The sequence below is a fragment of the Pollicipes pollicipes genome, unplaced genomic scaffold (genome assembly GCF_011947565.3).
Source record: "Pollicipes pollicipes isolate AB1234 unplaced genomic scaffold, Ppol_2.1 Scaffold_7261;HRSCAF=8764_pilon_pilon_pilon, whole genome shotgun sequence".
Classification (NCBI taxonomy): Eukaryota; Metazoa; Arthropoda; class Thecostraca; order Pollicipedomorpha; family Pollicipedidae; genus Pollicipes; species Pollicipes pollicipes.
In genome coordinates, this window is record NW_023597054.1 from 30465630 (window position 1) to 30486565 (window position 20936).

The 20936-nt window shown below is 58.0% G+C and overlaps 1 protein-coding gene across 1 annotated transcript; it reads right to left on the reverse strand.

The window, feature by feature from the left end:
- Positions 1-323: 323 nt before the first annotated feature.
- On the reverse strand, positions 324-17319 carry LOC119111288 (rab GTPase-binding effector protein 1). Its single transcript, XM_037235105.1, has 14 exons — positions 17205-17319; positions 15047-15318; positions 13634-13950; positions 13183-13219; positions 12988-13059; positions 12040-12142; positions 11564-11760; positions 10730-10875; positions 9467-9560; positions 8595-8773; positions 2534-2711; positions 1940-2056; positions 1303-1413; positions 324-715 (listed from the first exon to the last, which is right to left on the reverse strand). The coding sequence occupies exons 2-14, from the start codon at positions 15053-15055 to the stop codon at positions 548-550; spliced, it is 1728 nt and encodes a 575-aa protein (XP_037091000.1). The 5' UTR covers positions 15056-15318; positions 17205-17319; the 3' UTR covers positions 324-547.
- Between the last annotated feature and the right edge of the window lie 3617 nt (positions 17320-20936).

The following is a 20936-nucleotide window of genomic DNA, read 5'->3' on the forward strand; positions in this document are numbered from 1 at the left end:
AGTGCCGGCAGTGTCAGCAGCGGCCCGCTGTGTCGGCACGGCCGGCGGCGTCAGCAGCGGTCCGCTGTGTCGGCGGTGTCAGCAGCGGCCCGCTGTGTCGGCACGACCGGCGGCGTCAGCAGCGGTCCGCAGTGCCGGCGGTGTCAGCAGCGGCGCGCTGTGCCGGCACGACCGGCGGCGTCAGCAGCGGTCCGCAGTGCCGGCGGTGTCAGCAGCGGCCCGCTGCGTCGGCACGACCGGCGGCGTCAGCAGCGGTCTGCTCTGTCGACACGGCCGGCGATCGACGCCGCACGCCCCGCGACAGTCGCCAGCCGCGCCCGCCACAATTATGTTCACTGGGGAAATATAGGATGCATCATCTCACAGGCCCCAATCTAGCCGGACCCGGTGCCACAGCGGTGGCGGTGGGCGGCCTCACGTCTGGCCGGGTCTCGCTGCGCCCAAACACCGCCGCCGCCGCCGATGTCAGACGCGGACGCGCCGTGCTCGGTCCGGCCCGGCCCGGCGGCTCAGCCCGTGTGCCGCACCCTGCCGCGGCGGGCGACGCTCAGTCGGCGACGCCTGGCGCCTCCGTGCTGAAGTAGGGCGCCGACTCGCGGTTGAGAAGCGTGTGGCAGACCTCGCAGACTCGGCTCATGGTACCGCTGGGCCCGCTTGGCACCGCCTTATTCAGACAGTCGGCGCAGTAGATCTTGCCGCAGTGCCGGCAGTGGTGCTGGAACGCACCCCCGCGGCAAGGTCACACTTCTTGTGTGATAGAAACGGGTACGGGTACGTATCACTATCTTGTGTGATAGAAACCGGTAGGATTTCCCCAGTGCAAACGTAATATGCACTGGGGAAATCCTACCGGCGCGACGAAGTGCTAGTTTTGATGCATTCAGAACTGAGTATGCGTGCAAAAACGATACGGGAACAGCATCGGCACAGGCGAAACAACGTGGCACTGGACTGCACAAATAGATCTATCTCGGTCAAGTCTCTTGGACAGAAACATCGTTCGATATTGCCACTCCACTGGATGAGTGCCGGTCTCCGTCTGGTGCTCTACGTACTTGACGCCCAGCCTGTGCAGCGAGTACACTGTCCCGTGCACTGTCAAGATTGCATTTCCAAAATTGCAGCAGGGGAGGGGGGGGGATAATTGTATTGGGGAATGCTTTCAGAGCTGGCTCCTTGGTAGTCTTATGTGCCAAATATCGAAAAAGGGGACCCGGACCTGTTTGCATACTTGACCACACAACCCAGACGTCCATCTGGAGGAAACCACCGAGCGGCGGCGGCGGCGGCGGCGGCACCAACCTTGCGCCTGCTGACCGTGAAGCGGACGTGACAGCGGCTACAGTCGTCCACGTCGTCCTCGTGTTGCCAGCGCACCTCCGTGTCCGATTGGCGGATCCGCTCCAGCTCCATCTGGCGGCGGCGGCGGCGGGGGCGCGGTCAGCACCGCATCACGGCCCGGCCGTGGTCAGCACCGCATCACGGCCCGGCCGTGGTCAGCACCGCATCACGGCCCGGCCGTGGTCAGCACCGCATCACGGCCCGGCCGTGGTCAGCACCGCATCACGGCCCGGCCGTGGTCAGCACCGCATCACGGCCCGGCCGCGGTCACCACTGTATCACGGCCCGGCCGCGGTCAGCACCGCATCACGGCCCGGCTCGCGGTCAGCACCGCATCACGGCCCGGCCGCGGTCAGCACCGCATCACGGTCCGGCTCGCGGTCAGCACCGCATCACGGCTGGGCCCGCGGGCTCACCGACACGACCGAACTGCCGAGCTCCGATCAAGCGTGCGGGTACTTCGTGACGGGTGTTGAGCATAGGTTTACAAGCTGAACTGGCGAATGTGAAATGAACAAAGACTGGATACTTTAAACTGCGGCCGAAAGTAAGACTTGGCCGCGCAGACAAAAAAAAAACAGCAAGGTGCCGAACAGACCTGCAGTGACTGGGATAGCTTGACGAAGTCTCTCTGGACAGCTTCAGAGTTGTCCAAGTCGAGCTGTAGCGTGGCCACTTTGGTCTTCAATCTGGATACCTCTTCTTGGAGCGAGGACTGGAAGACAGACGCACAAGTCTGAGAAGGGCGGCGGTGGCCACCGGGGCGTTAAAATGCGTGACAAAACAGCCTCCTATAGTGCTTCCCCAATAAAATCAACCCCCCAAAGATGAGAACTGCAATACACGAACCCGACGTCACACGGGCATGCTCTACACTGGTTATCACCAGGGTCCCCTCTGCCGTCTCACCAGACCCTTACTACCCCTCAGCCGGCACCAGCCCTGGAGTTCCTTCGCTGCCCCTCGCGCGGAGCCAGCCATGGAGACCCCTCACTGCCCCTCAGACGGCGCCAGCACTGGAGCCCCTTGCCGCTCCTCAGACGGAAGCAGCCCTGGAGCTCCTTCGCTGCTCCTCAGACGGCGCCAGCACTGGAGGTCCCTCAGTGCCCCTCAAACGGTACTAGGCCTCGAGTCATGCCCCGCCGTCCCTCAGACGACTCCAGGCTCCCGAGGACGCCCACGACTCCCGCACCTTGGCGGAGCTCTGCTCCTCCAGCTGCGCCTGCAACGCGGCCACCATCTGCCGGTTCATGGCTGTCTGCTGCGCCAGCTGATCACGCGCCGCCGCCAGCTGGCCGTCGGCCTGCTGGCGGCGCGCCTGCTCGGCCTCCAGCTCGGAACTGACGCTATCCTTCAGCGTGACCTCCTCCCTGGCGGCAAAGACACGAGCGCAGTGTTAGCGGCGCGCCGTTGTAGGTGGGAAACACGCCCCAAGGAGGAATTAGGTGGGGGCAAACCAGCGGCCATTGAAAGCGGCAGCTAATATAATTTCACAAGGTTCACAAACGCACCACTTACATCGCGACATCACGATCACATCACGCCATGACATCACGGTTTATCACAAGTCTGTGCGACGCACGATTGCGCCGCAATGGCCGGACAATTTGCGAACGTCAGGACTGCCAAAAACGCTGCCGGATATACCACGCTGCCGTCAAAACTGTGAGCATTTCACAGAAATTACACGAACGTGTTTGTCGATTTGCTCGCTCCTGACAGCACCCTTTTATTCGCCGCTTTTTTGCCCTGATCACCGTTTTTCACCGTGGTCACACATGAATCAAGACTAGGTAAAGGACTGCATGATGGTTTTTTACAAGTTGTAGTCATGTCACTCCAAGACCTCCGGGCTGGCAGCAACCATTTTACGCGTGTAGCTGACAGCACACGTGCGTCTGTGGTAGGCCAAAGGGGCAAAGCTGTTTCACAGCCAGCGGGCCCGCGACCGATTACACTGCGCGGCTTCTTTGCTCGCCATCCCAGCTCAATATCTCGACAACTACAGGTCGGAGCGACTCAGGAGTCGCACGCTTCGATAGGAAATTGTACGGGGAATCGCATGCTAAGTCCCTCGTCGCACGTGCCACGTGCCACGCGCCCACAAGGTAGCAAGATCGATTCAGCTGTGTTCGTTGAATTTTTTACCCGTTATGCCAAATCTCGGCACGCAGTGCAAATAGGGGCATGAATCCGTGTTAAAACCGTCCGGTAATAAAACATCCACAATTTCGGAAAAAAACATTTTGTAAGACGCACGGTTGTGCTGCAATTCGTCGGAAAATTAGGGAAGATCGGCTATTCGGAAAGCGCGGTCGAAAATACCCTAACGCGGGTGAAGGAAATTCGTGGCCCATCGGCGGTGAGCTAGCAAAAGGCGTCATCCCGAACGCGATTAGTGGGCAAAAACGGGTCGGAACGACTCGGAAGCGGAGCGATTCGATAGAGAATTGAACTGGCAATTGCATGGTGTGAAGTGCTGGATCGCACTTGTCACATGTCACGCTGAAACGGGCCAGCAAGATAATTTTGCTGTTTTGAAGTCTTGAAAATTCTTCTTAAAAAAAATTCTTCAAAATTTGAACAGTTTTCCAGTTTTGCACACGGCACCCGGGGCACAGAGCGACTCAGATTGTGATGCTTCGATAGCGAATCCCGCAGCCAATCACAATGGTCATGTGCATGGTCGCACGGGCCACGTGTCCCGCCGACTCGATCTCGGAAGATGGATTCGGTTATTTTCAACGGATTTACAGGTTTTGAATCACACCCCGGCACCAAGGACGCGGAGCCACTCGGTACTGGTATGCTCTGAAAGGGAATCAAACGGGCAATCACGTTGTGCAAAGTCTGCGTTCGCACGTGTCACGCGTCACGTGCGTATGAGCCAGCGAGCTTTATTTTTCCATTTGCGACCGTTTTCACGATTTGTGTCATATGCCGGCACCCAGTGCACCTAGAGACACGAATCCAACTGCAAAACATAAGTAAATCAATGCCTACGTTTTAGAAAGAGCGCAAAGAAGCAAGTACGCAAACGCCCGCAACATCTCTAAAGTGTGTGCATTTTCATTTCCACGGGTTGGTAGGCTCGATTGAGACGATCGACTGTCATGCATTTTATTGTGAACAAGGGGATATTTCTCATGAAGGTTAAGCTAGCCAACGTCGCAAGTTGTTAAGTGCATTTGCGAAGAACATTATGCGTATATATATACATATATATATATATATATATATATATATATATATATATATATATATATACATATTACGGTACTAATGGCCTCATTCCTGGTTGGATTGCCAGGAGAACGGAAAGACAGATGCATTGTTGTTTCGGCTACGTGTCTTTATTGAGGTGAATATCAGTAGTAAATTCAAAATTTCCGCCGATCCTACTCAGTGCTTAGTTTTTTTTTTCTTAACAGCCTTAACTCTTACAAGTCACCAGTCAGGGAATTCGTAGGCTAGATCGAGACGATCGACAGTCATGCAGTCGTATGTGAACGACTGATGACTTGTAAAAACTGCAGCTCGCTGTTTGAAAAAAGAAACAACTGAAAAGTCGAGTGGGATCGGCAGGCAACTTTGAATTTACTCCTGATATTCGTTTCGGTAAAGGCACGTAGCCAACAAATAAATGAATATATCTCCATTTTCCAGGTTATTCTACGAGGAACCACGTTATTAGTATTGGCTTAGCCGACATCGTGGTAAGTTATTAGGTTTGCATGTACCATGTCAGTAGGCGAGAGAACAAATAATTTCTTTACAAAGCTGAGGGAGATCTTAAATGCGGACAATGTGTCCAACCTGATTATAGCTGGGAATTTAAATGTAAAGTTGAATAGCCTTGGGATAGAAAAAAACTCAAACAAGGAAACAGTGATGTGCAAAGATCGTTAATGAAATCATCAGCACTAGGGTTGTTTCATATTTGGAGAGAACCTTACCCGCATGAAAGCAATTTGCTCGGAGACGGCTCACTCCGTTGCAACATCTACGATTGATTACTTTTATAATAATCGAGGCAATTCATCATACGCAGAAAGTCACTAGATGTAGTGGAGCCAGATTGTGTCAGTGATCATAATATCATAGTGTTGCACATGGAGGGGGAAAACAGTACAAGTGAGTCAGGTTTATTGCCCGCCAGATCATTGTTGTTACGGTTAAGGTGGGCAAGACAGATATAATTCGAGAAAAGAATGGGGAAAAGGCCATGCTCTTCTCAAAGGTAAATTGTTTGGAAAATCATGAGAAGTCGACTCGATATTCCTGAGGTTTTTCGAAAGCAAGCAGCGGAGAAAGGAGCCTAAATGCTGGATTTGGTTCAACTGTAACAGGGAACAGAACGCGTTCTTGAAGCTTGCCGATTCGGTTTCCTCGCGTTAGTGCCGCTGAAACAAACCGCCTAATAGGGACTTGCATCTGCTTATGTCTCGCATCATCCGCATGGCCAGGCGACAGCTAGGCCAAGGCCGAGGTCACGGTCGCTACTCAACCAACAATCCGGTACCTATTCCAGATGGCATCTGGGTGAGCAACATTCGGCTGGTTGGTAACACATATTCCACAATCCACCCACAGCACCGGACATCCACACCTGTATCCACCCATCAGAGCGCTACATTCAGCGCGCCTGTCGCGATGGTACACCGAACGCAGGCCAGTCTAAAATACGTATTATTAACAATCGTCTTGGGAGTACTTTCGCCTGAAAGGTTCTTGGTGGCATATTTTGCAGTCTGGGAGGGAGGTGCCCGCCCGAACACAGGGACTTGATTCCGCCTCGTCGATCACCTCCGTAAACGCAACACTCGCGGTGCGCGCCCTACACCCGTGAAAGTCAGTTAGGACGGCTTAGGAAATGCCACAGCGGCGCAACTAAACAAGAGTGGTCAAGCTCCAAACACGCATTCAGCAGCAGAGTCTGACTTTTAGCCAATAACCTTACGGGGTTCGGACCATTGGTGCCGCATCAACACGAATGCCTGAGCGGCCATGCTGTTCGCTGACCATGAGCAGAAAACAGCCTGTGAGATGACGGCATTTGCAAGAGGTCTCCGTGGCGTCATGCGTGCATGGGCAATCTTAAAAGAAAGCTGCACAATATAGTCTGCATATCTTCGCAGCGTTCGAACTCAGGGACCACATTTTAGGCAATAAAAAGGGCAAGACCGTGAACTGCACTGAATGATCTTCAAGGTACCTAGTTCAATTCTAAACCCCACACAAATGTAAGACACCCCCTTTAAAAACAAGGGGTCTGTGCATGAGTTGTTGTGTCTCTTGAAATAATTTTCTGGGGCTTCCAAGCTGGAGTTAAATCTAGACAAAATAAAGTTCATGTGGCTGGACCGCCGTTCTTCAATTATGCATGACATCAACGGAATGTTGAATTCATGGTCAAAGAGGCACCTCGGCGTTAAGGTTAGAATAACTGTAACCGTCGTCGTCATTGCGAGTTTGATATCCAATCTGAATAACGTAATAACATACTTAGTGATCACCAACTGCAACCCCCACCAAATCCCAAGTCTGATTTATGAGCTTTGAAATGAGATTTACCTGGCGCGGTCGTCCACCAAACGTGACTTGACACGTCGTACCAGTCTGTTGGCCCAGGTGGTTAGCAACAACTTCAATACACAACTACGCAGTGCATTGAGGCTTAGTTTAGTCCTTCCACTATTTAACTTCACGCTTAAGTGTCAGTCAATACTTAAGCACCGCGTTGCTCCTCTTCCCACCAATATAATGTTCAGAGCTGGATTGTGCGATACAATGGCTTCTGAATGCGGGCTTAATGCCTTTTACGCCGGGCAATTCCAAAAGTTTAGTTATGTTCTGCAGGGAAGAACCTGGTACGGCGACGGTGGTTAGATGAGATTAAGTGGTTTAATGAGTACAGTCAATGGACGGGACAATCTTTGCTGCACTTCCAGTTACGCGCCAAATGCCCTGCATGTAGGATTGACATACTTCGATACAAAGGCCTTGTCAGAACGACTCCTTCAAGACGGAGGGCCATTGTGCGCGACGGAAGAAAGCATGAATGTATGTCTATGCAGCCGAGAGAGGACAAAGTTAACGGTGAATTTGGGACGCAGGAGAAACCGTTAGTAGCTTTGAAACGAGAGGTTCATAACGCTTGGAATTCACGACTCGCGAACCGAAAGCGCTGCAAAAATGGGAAGCCGGCGACGAAGCCCCCGAATACTGGCCCGAATAATTTAAACACCCTTACAACTGCAGGGCGTCTACTCAGCTCGTGTCAGTCCGATCTATTTCCGCCAAACGGTTTTCGAATATAACACGCATTGCAGGCTCACAGCAATGTACGTATTGTGGGAGAAATGACAATTCTCTTTGGCTGCCAGTTTTACCTCCTCTTTAGCTCTTTAGCTGTCCGTTGGTTCATGCATTTAGGTGCGATGCATTCCGGGACATCAATGGGTGTGCGAGGCCTCTCCGTGGCACCTGACGCACGTGCTGCTGTACTTAGTGCGAGGAATGCTCCATGCGCGGTAAATCACATGCATAGCGTTCGAATGGAAGCAAGTTTTCTCTAGATGGTCTCCGACCACAAATCAAGCAATTATTTAATGCCAAATGATGAATGCCATTTAAAAGCGAGCGTCAAAAGCAGGGATTGATGGAAAATAGCGGCATTTTTCTGAGTGTCCTCTACATGCCATACATAAATGCGGAAGGCGACGCGTAGCTACCGCGCCAACTCGGGACGGAGCGACCTCCCGCAGCGGCTCTCGCCCCTACGGAGCCCCGTGTCGCGGCCTCGTGCGGCGGCGGTGCGACGGGTGGCGGTTGTGCAGCTGTTTGAGCCGTTGATATAAGCGCACAGAAGTGATGTGGTATCGTTTTTAGTACCATTGCAAGTGTCCTTGGCTGTACACTGTGCAAAACTAAAAGAAAAAGAAAGACAAAAAAGGCTGTGAAGTGCACTAAATGATATTTAAAAACGGCTATCTCGGCCCAAACCGTATCAAAATGTGAAACAGTGCCCTTAACAATTTTTCCCTTGCAAATTGCCACCTGATATTACGGAATCAACAGTACGTACAAGAAACAGTCCAAAGCCAAGCTGAACCCAGCCCCGTTGCGCTGGATGCACATTAACGAGCTTAGCCGGCTCTCACCTGAGCTCTATCGCGTATTATCAACAGAGCTGACTAAGCTCAGTCGCACGTTCTCCACAGAGCTTGCTAAGCTCAGTTGCGTGTTCTCACCTAAGCTTGCTGAGCTCCGCCACCAGCTCGTCGTTGAGCGAGTCCTTCTCGTGCTGTAGCGCCTCCTGCTCGTTCTTCATGAAGGCCAGCTGGTTGCGCAGCGTCTCCTCCACGTGCTCGCGCGCAATCTTAGCTGAAATCAGCTCCTCCTTGTAGCGCAACAGCATCAGGTGCAGCTCCTGCCGGCCGGGCTGCCCGGTCAGCACGGCAAGTCCCGGCAGCGGCTGCTCGGTAACGGCTAGCAGTCGGTGACCACGGGATGGCCCACCGACCGGGCCGCACACGCCCAGGCAGATGGAGATGGGGAGAGCTGTCTCGACCGCCGCCTCTCGACACAATCCGGACACAATCTGGACACAATCCGGCAGACATAGCCCTGGTGCGAAATACTAAAGCATGGTCACACATCTACACATGCACTTCTCGAGTGATCCACAGCAGCGCCACCTCTCCGAAGTGAGGCGTACCACACCAGCCCTAACAGTCCTCAGTGTCACACCAGCCCTCACGATCCTCACAGTCCCACACCAGCCCTCACAGTCCTCACGGTCTCACATCAGCCCTCGCAGTCCTTACACTCCCACACCTCCCCTTACAGTCCTCACAGTCTCACGTCAGCCCTCATAGTTCATTGTAGCCTCTCCGAAGAGACCCGTCCCGCATCAGCCCTCAGCCCTCACAGTGCCACACCAGCTCTCCCACTTCACACTAGCAGCAGTTTCTAATGTATGCGCTTAGTCGGACGTCCGATGGAAAACACTGTCGTGCAGAGATAGCTCGCATGACCTGCACCGCATGTAGAGCGGCCCCGTTTCCCTTGCACGCGTCTGCCAAGTCGGGGTCACCGTCGGCGGCGGGCGGCGCAGACTCACCTCCACCTGGTCAGGCAAATTGATGAACTCGTTCTGCAGTTCGCCGGAACAAGCGCTGTACTTGCCCAGCAGCGTGTCATTCTCCGCCTGCAGCCTGCCGGCGGTGGTCCGGTCACAGGCCCGCACGGTAGCCGGGTCACGTACTCACGCACTGTCTGCTGGTGCACACTGGCAGGTCAGAATGGCACGCCTGCTGCGCGTGGACGCGGCTGAACGTGCCCAGTCGCGTGACGTATGTCTGCCTGAATGCCGTGGTGCCCCTCGCCAACGCACAACAGCACTGTTGGTCATGTGGTACAGAGCTGACTGAACGTGTGGTACGAATAAATGTGCTATACTACTCCCCACTACAATTCTATTCCTCATGTTCTCAGCCACCTCCCGCGTGCTCCTGTTGTGCCACCCACCCGCGGCTGAGATCGTCCCAGACTTCGCACCTCATTGAGCCGTGCGCTCGCCTCTCGGCTCTCTCCTTCACCATTTACACCACGTGCATGCCCGCCGAGATTGTCCGGGACTACACACCTCCTCAGCTACAGCTGCACAGCCTGTCCCCCTAGTCCTCCGGGACTTCACACTTCTTCAGCTCTAGCCGCAAAGTCTGCCCCCCCCCCTAGTCCTCCGGAACCACACACTGCTTCAGCTACAGCTGCACAGCCTGTCCCCCTAGTCGTCCAGGACTCCAAACCTCTGCAGCTTCAGCTGCATAGCCTGTCCTAGTTGTCCGGGACTCCACACCTCTTCAGCTCCGTAAGTTGTCCAGTGCATTAGCGAGGAACATTATTCACATATATAAGACGGTAGTATTAGCCTTATTCCTAAAAAAACGAGGAATGAAGATATACTTATTCTGCTATTGCTTCGACAAAGGCATGTTGCTGAAATATCAACCTAACTATATCTCCATTCTCCTGTTTTTCCGAGGAATAAAGCTAATATTACTGTCTTATCTTCTTCAGCTCCAGCTACACCATGTGCCTGTTCCTCGCTCGTTCCTGTACCCCCCATCCTCTCCGCACCTGTTGAGCTCCTGCTGCACCCCGTATCTGTACCCCCGCCAGGCCTCGGTCCTGCCCGCACCTGTTGAGCTCCTGCTGCACCCCGTATCTGTGCCCCCGTCAGGCCTCGGTCCTGCCCGCACCTGTTGAGCTCCTGCTGCACCCCATATCTGTACCCCCGTCAGGCCTCGGTCCTGCCCGCACCTGTTAAGCTCCTGCCGCACCCCGTACCTGCACCCCCGTCCGACCGCGGTCCTCTCCGCACCTGTTGAGCTCCTGCTGCACCACATGCCGGTCGGCGGTGAGTCGACGTAGCTTGTCCTGCACTTCCGAGACGAACTGTTTGTGCCGCCGCTCCAGGTTGTGGTAGCGCTTCTCCCCCGTCTCCACCGCCTTGTACAGCTCGCTGATCTGGCGAGGGGCAGTCGGCCGCGGTCAGCCGGGACCACCACACAGCCTGACGCCGGGTCTACCTCGGCACGCCTCTCGCCGCCCACTGGAGGTTAAGGGCGCGCCGACTGCTAACATAAGTTCAATCTCATAGAAAAATTGTTATCACGTTAGCGCACAGCACACATAACGAGCAATCCTAATGCACTAACGCGTTCTCGACCCTCAATTCACGTGTCAACGACCGCGGGAGCGCATCTGACGGCGTCTTCCCAGCCATACCCCAACCGTCGTCCACGCCACGGCATGGGCTAGATCCAGGTATGTTCCCAACTTCATATATATACTAACGTCTCGCAGTGCGCGCCGTTACGTGCGCAGGCGCTTTCATGAAGCTCCAGCGACGACTACGATGGTCATAGCGTCGAGCGGTAAGCTCCCTTGCCTCCCTCTCACAAGCCTAACGTCCAAAGCTCCCACCGAGCTACTAAACTCGTCCGCTGCCCGCCAGCTACCCTGCTGTCTCCTGACACGCCCCCGTGAGCCGTTAGGCCGGGCCGCGGCTGCGACTGCGGCTGCGGCTGCGGCTGCGGCTGCGGCTGCGGCTGCGGCTGCGGCTGCGGCTGCGGCTGCGACTGCGGCTACGGCGGCGGCGCGGAGCGGAGCGCACCATAGCCCGCGCTGACGGCTGCGCGCACCAGCCGCCCACCTGCTGCTGGTAGTCCTCGGCGTGTCGCTGCCACTCCTGCTCGGTCTGCTTGCGGTAGCGCGCCTCCCGGCCCAGGTCGTCCTGGTGACGCTCCAGCACGCGGCCGAGCTCGGCGCGCCGCTTCTCCGCCGCCTTCAGCTCCGCCTGCAGCTGCTGCAGCTGCGACTCCAGGCTGGCGCAGCGCTCGCAGCGGCCGCCTGTCGACACGCATCATGTGACCCGGGCGTACACGCGTCACGCACGGCGTGCCGACTCGGTCAGGCAGAATCGGAACTGGCTGGTCACATAGATGCAGTTCGGCCCGCCGCCCAGGAACACTACCCGGCATCAGTGTCGATGCCCGAAAACAAAATTAACAAAAATAGTAGCTCAGATGAATCACATGACGAGCTGGGCACGCATAACCCGCCCGACACTGTTCCGTGCTGCGCAGAAGCCCGGCTCGGTGGCCAGGGTCAGCCGGACCCCGCACTGACCTGCGCCGGCGTCGGTGCGCTGGCTGCCGGTGGAGCTCGACTCGGCCATGTCTAGCGAGAGCATGCTGCCGTGGCAGCCGGCCGGCTCCGGCTCGGCCTCACTCTGAGAACGGCGTCATCCGGGGTGAGACGGCGGCATCCGGAAGGAGACTTTGATTTTGTTGTTTGAATTAGAGCCCTTTCGACCAGAAGTGATCAGTTCAGGGTTATGGGATGAAGGAAAATGGCTAACGGTGAGGCAAACTTGCATGCGCCTGGGGGGCCAACCGCCGAGCTTTTACCTGCACATGTGTGCTGGGTACCCGGTCGGGGTCCACCTTCCCACGGGGCTCTCGGCCCACTCGTGATTGACGCATGCAGCCTGCCCCGGACAAGTGGGGTGTTGCAAGGATGCAGGATGAAGCAAGATAGAGGATAAGAGGGACGGATCCCAGAGTGAGACGGCGGGGCCCGTAGTGAGACGGCGGGGCCCAGATAAGACGGCAGGGTCCGGGTCGCACGGCAGGGTCTGGGTGCGACGGCGGGGTCCAGACAAGACGGCAGGGTCCGGGGTGCGACGGCGGGGTCTGGGTGCGACGGCGGGGTCCGGGTGAGACGGCAGAGCCCGTGGTGAGACGGAGAGGTCTGGGGTGAGACAGCAGAGCTCGGGATGAGACAAAGGTGTCCGGGGTGAGACGACGGGGCCTCGGGGTCCAATGATGGGTCCGACAACGATTTGCGGTGGGTAAGTTCGAGTCAGTACTGGCGGGTCCAGCCCACTGGCTGCTATCTGGACCAGAGCGGACCACAATGACGATACAGAGCACACAATCTCAGACGACACACCACACAACAGACGCTGAGCGTGACTACATCGACGCGAGTGGAGGGCTTCACACCCGTTGGTCGTGGCGAGCAGCCCACGCCGCAGCACCACTCCCGCCAGCGGCACCGATCGGCGGTGCTCACCTGCGTTCGGTCCGTGTCGAGACTGAGCTGGCTGGCGGCGGGCGACGCCGACGGCGCCTCCAGCAACGGCAGCAGCTCGGACGGCAGCGCGGCGCGCAGTCTGCGCACTAGCGCCGCCTGCTGCCGCTGCGCCTCCTGCAGCTGATCGGCGGCGCGCTGACCGGTGCGGCGCGCCTCGGCCGTCCCGGCACGCTCGCGCTCCAGCTGGGCGCGCAGCTCCACTTGTGTCTGTCTGCCGGACCCAGTCGGTCGAGGGTGCATAGTCACAGCCAACACATGGGTTTAGCATCAGGCCCATGCCAACATCTGGCTTTAGTGTCACTCATCAGTGTTCCGCTTATCCAGAGCGAATCATTTGCAGGGAGGGTTTCGCCCGGTGTTTGTGATGTAAAAGACATTATATTTTCAGTAGATGCCTGAAATCGGCGATGGTAACAGCGCATCATCAGAAAACGAAGTGGCTACTGCAAGTCTCCGGGGCCTTTTCATACAACGAAGCGCGGTGTTCAGTAGCTAGCCACGAGTTTGTGTGCACAACAGACAACGTGAGCTCCCAATGGATACATGCAGCACTCGTACCGGTGTAAGCATTGATTCATACCCTCGACTCCCTGGGGTGTACCCCACCCTGTGGATCAGCACTCACTTGCCATACTTGACGTCGTCCGAGATGGCCAGCTTCTGCGCCTCCAGTACGGATATGTAGAGGTACATGTGCGGCGCCAGCCCCGCCGGCAGCTGCTCTTCGGCTGGCAGCTGTTGGCGCAGCTGCCCGGCCAGCTCTTCTAGCCGGCCGCCGGCACACAGCTGGGCCAGCAGCTGGTCGGCGCGGATGAGCTGCTCGCGAGCGGTCAGCTGCACCTGCAGCTGGGCGTCCGTGTCGCGCAGCTTCTGCTTCAACGCCTGGATCTCCTCCTCCAGCGGGATCACCAGCGAGCGCATCATCTCCGTGTCTTCCTGGGCCTGCCGGCGGGCGGGCACCGGATCAAGGCTGGGGAGCGCCACGACTGCCGGGTGCGCCCCCGGGGTGCCGAGCCCGCGGCCAGGAGGCACGCCCCACAACAAAGACCATACCACTCACATGGCAGACGGCGCCCCCTTACAACGCCAGTGGAATCTGAGTGTGCTGGCAGACAGCGCAGCAACACATCTACTCAAACCGGCAAGAAAGAAACACGGCCGGTCCACACGCAAACAAACACGCATGCTTGAGTGAGTGACAAAGTGCCCGGCCAACCTGCAGTGCTTGAGTTCCCTTGAGTCCGTATTCGCCTCATTCTCTCGCTCCGGTTCCCCTGACCGTCCGTATCCGTACCCGCCTGATCCTCTGATCCATGTTGCTCCGGCCGGCCGTGTCCGTAACCACCTTGGTCCAGGTTGCCCCGGCCGTCCGTGTGCGTGCCCGCCTCATGCTCTGACCCAGGTTCCCCTGACCGTCCGTGTTTGTACCCGCCTCAACGTCTGGTCCAGGTTGCCCCGGCCGTCCGTGTCCGTACCCGCCTCATGCTCTGGTCCAGGTTCCCCTGACCACCCGTGTCTGTGCCCGCCTCATGCTCTGGTCCAGGTTCCCCTGACCACCCGTGTCTGTGCCCGCCTCATGCTTTGGTCCAGGTTCCCCTGACCGTCCGTGTCCGTGCCCATCTCATGCTCTAGTCCAGGTTCCCCCGACCGTCCGTGTCCGTGCCCATCTCATGCTCTAGTCCAGGTTCCCCTGACCATCCGTGTCCGTGCCCGCCTCATGCTCTAGTCCAGGTTCCCCTGACCATCCGTGTCCGTGCCCATCTCATGCTCTAGTCCAGGTTCCCCTGACCGTCCGTGTCCGTGCCCGCCTCATGCTCTGGTCGAGGCTCCCTGGCCGTCCGTGTCCGTGCCCGCCTCATGCTCTGGTCCCGGTTCCCCTGACCGTCCGTGTCCGTGCCCGCCTCGTGCTCTGGTCCCGGTTCCCCTGGCCGTCCGTGTCCGTGCCCGCCTCGTGCTCTGGTCCCGGTTCCCCTGACCGTCCGTGTCCGTGCCCGCCTCGTGCTCTGGTCCAGGTTCCGCTGACCGTCCGTGTCCGTACCCGCCTCATGCTCTGGTCGAGGTTCTCCTGGCTGCCGAGCGGCGAGGCCTGCGTGCCGGCCGCCGACGTCACCGCGCCACCCAGCGTGATCTTTTTAGCCAGCTGTTTGGTGACGGCTGTCAGCACGTGCGGACCGAAGCCGGCCGCCTCCTCCGCCGGCTGCTGCAGCAGCTGCTGCTGCTGCTGCTGCAGCTGGCGCAGCTGGGCGCGCAGCTGCCGGATCTCAGCCTGGTGGCGCAGCGTGTGGTCCTCCAGGGAGGAGCTGGCTTGCTCTGCGGAGACACGGGGCAGCCGACGTCAGTGGCGCTCCGGCGTCAGTCGTGCCTCAGCAGACGTCAGACCGTCCCCGCTACGCGGAGCGGCACAGCTGACCATCGGGTCGACGCCACTCCGCCACCGAGTCACAGCCTCGGTCACAAAGCTGCTGTGACGCCGCACATCGGCGCCGTTCGCCGCCGCTCGGTTCGCAGCGTCCTGGTACGACACAAAACACCAGTCATATCTGTCTCGTCTGCTGCGTCAGCCGTGGTGCAAAAACAGCGCGCTAGCGTGCAATGATATTGGAGCCGCCGGCCGCCGCTCACAAAACAGCAGCCCCGCCTCGCCAACGGGGCCGGGACGCCACGGCGTGGAGAGGCGTGACGTCACAGGATGGCGTAGCACGTGTGGTCTCGGCCGGCCGCAGCCGGATGTGGCTCGCCAGGCCGGCCCGGCGCCGGCTGGTATCGACGCCGGCCGGTGTCGGCTTGCACCGGCCTTCGCGCCATGGTAGCGTGACGTCACAGCCAACACAGATCAAAACGCGCCGCCAGGACAGGACGAGGCGCTGTGAAGGTGGCCTCAAGCAAAAGGACATCAGAGCCGGGCTCACGGGATAGAGTACACCAATGGCGGAGCGCAGAAGCAGCATGTCTTGAAAATTATTTGAAAACGCTGTTGTCGCCAGTCGTTCACGAACGAAAGAGCTGATATTTCACCTTCGGTGCAAATAAATCCCTGCACGTCTATAAACACACGGTCGGCAACCAACTGACATGCCGCAGTTGGGCATTATTTACCAAAATTGACAAAAGAAATTACAACAAAAATTGGAGCTGACGTGACAATCACACCCGCATTCCAGAACAGTCAGAACCTCCACCCCTAAACGGTAACACTGACGCGCTGCCATCTGTTGACTATCACCTGACAAGGTTGGTGGGGGCAAGCTTGATTTGTCTCGTGTCTGAAGCATTCTCTAGCCGCCGAGTTCTCCCGGCGCTGAGCAAACCGCTGAGGTGGTTATCGTTGTAGTTATGCATACATGGAACGCATGCCTACCCGACGCGGCTGTGGTGAAGTAATGATAGTCGGAGGGTAACAGGAGCCCGGGTCAGTTCTACATGCCCTGAGGCTAAACGGCAGCCCTGGATGTAATGATGGTCGGAGCGTAACAGGAGCTCGGGTCAGTTCTACATGCCCTGAGGCTAAACGGCAGCCCTGGATGTAATGATGGTCGGAGCGTAACAGGAGCTCGGGTCAGTTTTGCATCCCCTGAGGCTAAACGGCAGCCCTGTATGTAATGGTGGTCGAAGCGTAAGAGGAGCTCGGGTCAGTTCTACATGCCCTGAGGCTAAACGGCGGCCCTGGATGTAATTGTGGTCGAAGCGTAAGAGGAGCTCGGGTCAGTTCTACATGCCCTGAGGCTAAGCGGCAGCCCTGTCAAACCGGCATCACAACAACTCGCGGCGTCGGTAGGCCTTACGGACCCGCCAGCTGTGGCTGCGCAGTGTGGTGGCGCCCCGGCACAGCTGCGTACTCCAACACGTCTGACCCGTTCCCCGAAGCGCGGCGGTCAGAGCCGGCGGCCCGATCCCGACGGCCGCGTCCGAGCGCTCGTGGGGCCCCGGGCCTTGGCTGATACGCACATGCCAGGGTGGCTAGGGACACTGGCCGAGATCGATGCTCTGTCGCACCCGGTGGTGAGCTGTACCGCAACCGACGGTGAAGCGGACTTTAGTGAGCGGGAGCGGCGGGGTGCAGGCTCGAGGTTGGCGGCTCGCGCACCACGCTAAAACGCACAGAAGCTGAGCAGGCGCCGCTTAATGCGCAGCACGATCAGAGGAGCTTGAGGTGACCATACGGCGGCGCCACTCCACCGCAGTCTGCCAAGGCTCACCCGTCCCGTGTCGGCTCCGCACCAGCACTCGCAGGAACCAGCTCGGCGCGCACTCCTCCCGGCCGGCAGTCAGCGGTCACTCCCGCCTCACCGGCGGCAGCGGCCGCGTGTCGCTCCCAGCTGAGCCGGCGGCGCGCGTGCGCACGCCGTAACGGGGGCAGCGGCCGGCCGGCGGCGCGGCAACAGGTCGGCCGGCGGCGCTGCGTTGGCAACGCCGCGTGACGGCGGCGTCACGCGCGGCAGATCGATGGTCACGGCGCGTCACAACAATGGCTATCGAGCGTCGCAGCGCCGCTGGTCTGTCACGTGACACGACGGCCGCCTAGCGGTGGCGCCCAGACGCACGGAAGGGTGGAGGCAGGCCGGGCCGGGTCAGGCCGGGCCGTAGGAGCCGCGAAGTCCGGCCAGGCTGCGGCCACCGGCCCAGGCATCCAGTACGGCTCACCGGCTTCATCACTCAACATACGGACGCGGCGTTTCTCGCCAGCTGACCAGCAAGCCCGTCAGCTGACGACGACCAGCGGCAATCGCCCCAAATGAGACTCAAAGGCTTGGTTTGCCACCAAACTTACCGATTGGCTCATGAAAAAAACCTAGTGTCAATAGCCCGTCACGCCTGATTCCTGCTGGCATGACAAACGCTGCTGGGGACGGGCCTCCTTCGAATAACACATGGATGTCGATTCAATTCGATCGCAGTGCATCCCACGTGACGTGGCGTCACATAACGTGACGCGTTAGAAACATTACAAATGATCGGGCCTATTTCAGATAAGAGCTCGTCTGCAGCTATCCCATACAGTTGGCGACCTGGGCCCGGTGGCCTGGTCCGCGTGCGCTGCCTTCTGCGGCGCGCGCGCAGAGACCGCCCGTCAGGCCCCCGGTGAGCCGTAATGGAGCCCGATCGAGCATCGATCGTGTCTGACTGGCGGTGAGGTCCGTGGGCGGGCCTAGAGCCGACGCTGACGGACATGCCGGCGACCGGTCAGCGACAATAGCTGACGGTGCCCCGGCCGGCGACCGGAGGCGGGGCCGGCCCGATCACGAACTCACAACAGCCGGCCGAGGGCGGGGCCGGCCCGGTCACAACAGCCGGGTAGGGGCGGGACTGGCCCGCGCTCGTGCCACTCTCCCGTCCGGCTGCAACGAGCCCGCCCAGTCTAGGTCGGCCGGCGGCTGTGGCTGCGGCGGCCGTGGCCTGCACGGAGGGGAGGGGGAGCCATGAAGGCCAGATCGGCGGCCCAGAATCGGCTATGGCGACAGCGGCAACACAGGAGCCAATACGGCCGGCTGGCGGGTGTGGCGGGTGTGGTGGCGGCCGCTGCGGCCGCGGTACGGCAGCCAGCAAGGCGTCACTGGTGACTGAGAGCCGGCTGCGCGGCGCCCCCCCCCCCCCCCAGCCCGACTCATGGACAGGGTTAAGGGCAGTGATGACGCTCGAGCGCCGCGGTCGGCCTTTCCCGGCCTCCGTGACGTAGCGGAGCGGCGGGCCGCGTAATGATGCGGTGGGAATGAACTCGCCAGAACGTACTCGGGGTGTTCCAGCCCACAGCCGATTGAGGTCAAGGATCAGGGGGGAAAGTCCGACGTCAATACAGTTGGCATCCGTTCCCCAATGTACGCACCTTGGATGGTGCAAGACTCCCCTGAAACTCTGACCTTGACCACGGCCAGGACAAGAGGGATTGTCGCACTCTATCCCCGGCTTTCGAGCATGCCTTTCAAGTCACTCAACATGTCATACAATCCGGCTATGTGAGCTTCAAACACGTTTTTAACATCACATGTAGGCCACCTGAGGGTATCAGGGAGTACCGTGACCATTCGTGGTGGGTCGAGTTGATACGTGTTCCTGTGGTCAAGTGCCGTGGGCGTAGGTAGGCGAGTGGGCTGATCCGCCAGTTGCATTATGTTCAGATCGCTAATCAATTTGGGGCAGTGCTGGGCATGGATGTTCGGTGCCAAGACGTTATTGTTCAAGTCTCCCGGGAGAAACGTCGTTTTGCAGGAATAGAACGCATTACGGAGATGGTTCTGTAATTGTTCCAGACTCGCAGCTGTCAGGGCTGTCAGGTGGACAACAAACCACGCCGGCAGTCGCCGGAGATGCACCACGCCACGTTACTCAAGTGAAAGGGGGATGGGCACCAGGGTTACGTCCTCCCTTTTTAAAGATTTTGAAGGTTTTGGGGCCCTTCATGGTTTTTCTCTGTAACTGGGTGCCTCTTAAAAATACAAGTGTCCTGAGTGAAGGTTTTGCGCCCCATCGCCCAAGGGGCCGATCCAGGACATCATCAGTGAGAGACAAAAACAATTGTGGTACCCCTGGATTTTGGTACCCCTGAAACTGAGAGTTTCGGGGCCTTCCAATCGCACCCTTGGATTTGGTGCCTCTAGAAAATAACTGCTATAGTGCCCTGAAAAGCAGGTTTTGACGCCCACCATCCCAAAAGGCCGATACAGGTTTTCGCCAACGGAGAGGCACGGGCATTGTGGTGTTCCCTTGAATTTGCTGCCTCTTGAAAATGAAGGTTTTGGGGCCCTTTGTGATGCACCCTGAAGTTGGATGCCCCTGGAAAATAAAGGTTAAGGTCACAGTACCCCTCACCCCCAGCGACCACCAGGCCATCACCACCACCGCGGGGCTGGGCAGGGTGAGGCAGCCATTCCAGAAGCGTCTGACTCGGGGCCGGCACCGGGGTGACTGGGACGCTAGCTGCCTGGACCTGCCCGCCGCTGATCGAGCCGAACTCCATGCCACTAATGATACGGACCTGATGGTAAAAATCATTTACGAAAACATGGCGTGACGTCATGCGTTGTCACTGTCCGGGGAGAACTGTCCGCGTGAACCGCCTCAGTTGCCCCGTGGTTGTGTGATAACCCGCAGCTTCGGGCTACGATGGTCGAGCGGGCTCACACAGCAAGGAACGCCTGGCTGGCTCCGCGCACTCCAGAGGCTCACACGGACTTCAGACGGCTTCGAAACAGCGCCAAGTGTGCGATCATGGCTGTTGGACGGATTTCCCCTGTGGTGTGATGACTTCTCGTGTCCGGCACGATTGCTGGAATGCTTTCGAACGATTTGTCATGACGTCAGCAACCAACCGAGAAGATCGGAAACCTTGACCTGGCTCACGAGATGAACCGTCATTTCGAGACGGGTGGGTCTCGCATTGACACCACACTTGGGGGAAGCACCGGACAGTTACCCAGACCGCCAGCTGTCTGCACGACCGCCTTCACTTCTAAGCCCGCTACTCCCCCTGAACTATCTCCGTCGATCCGGCGGATGAGCAGCTCGAGAGCGGTGTGTGTGAGCCGCGTGCCAATAACAGCAGTCCGCGGATGCTTTCCTGCGATCGGTCCGCATCTCCTGCGGATCATCGACGGCTCCCTCACAACTCAGGTATCTCCCGATGAGCGGAAAATTGCGAGCGTGGTACCCATTTTGAAATCAGGTGACCCAACTTCATCAGTTAACAGGCCCTTATCTCTTTTAATCGTTTAGCAATGGTATTCTCAGCTTTGCTCAAAACGTCCATATGTGCAAAAATGCCTGGAATAGGGATATAGAACACGTGCATAATAAGAGGGCCCTAATAGAAGCCCTCTGACAGATATTTCAGGTCTACGGGTGATACAGGTCTACGGGTGATATTTCGTACTACGGGTGACGGGCCGGGCCCGAGTTCCCACGGGTCCTTCATATTTGGTCACGGGGGTCCTCTG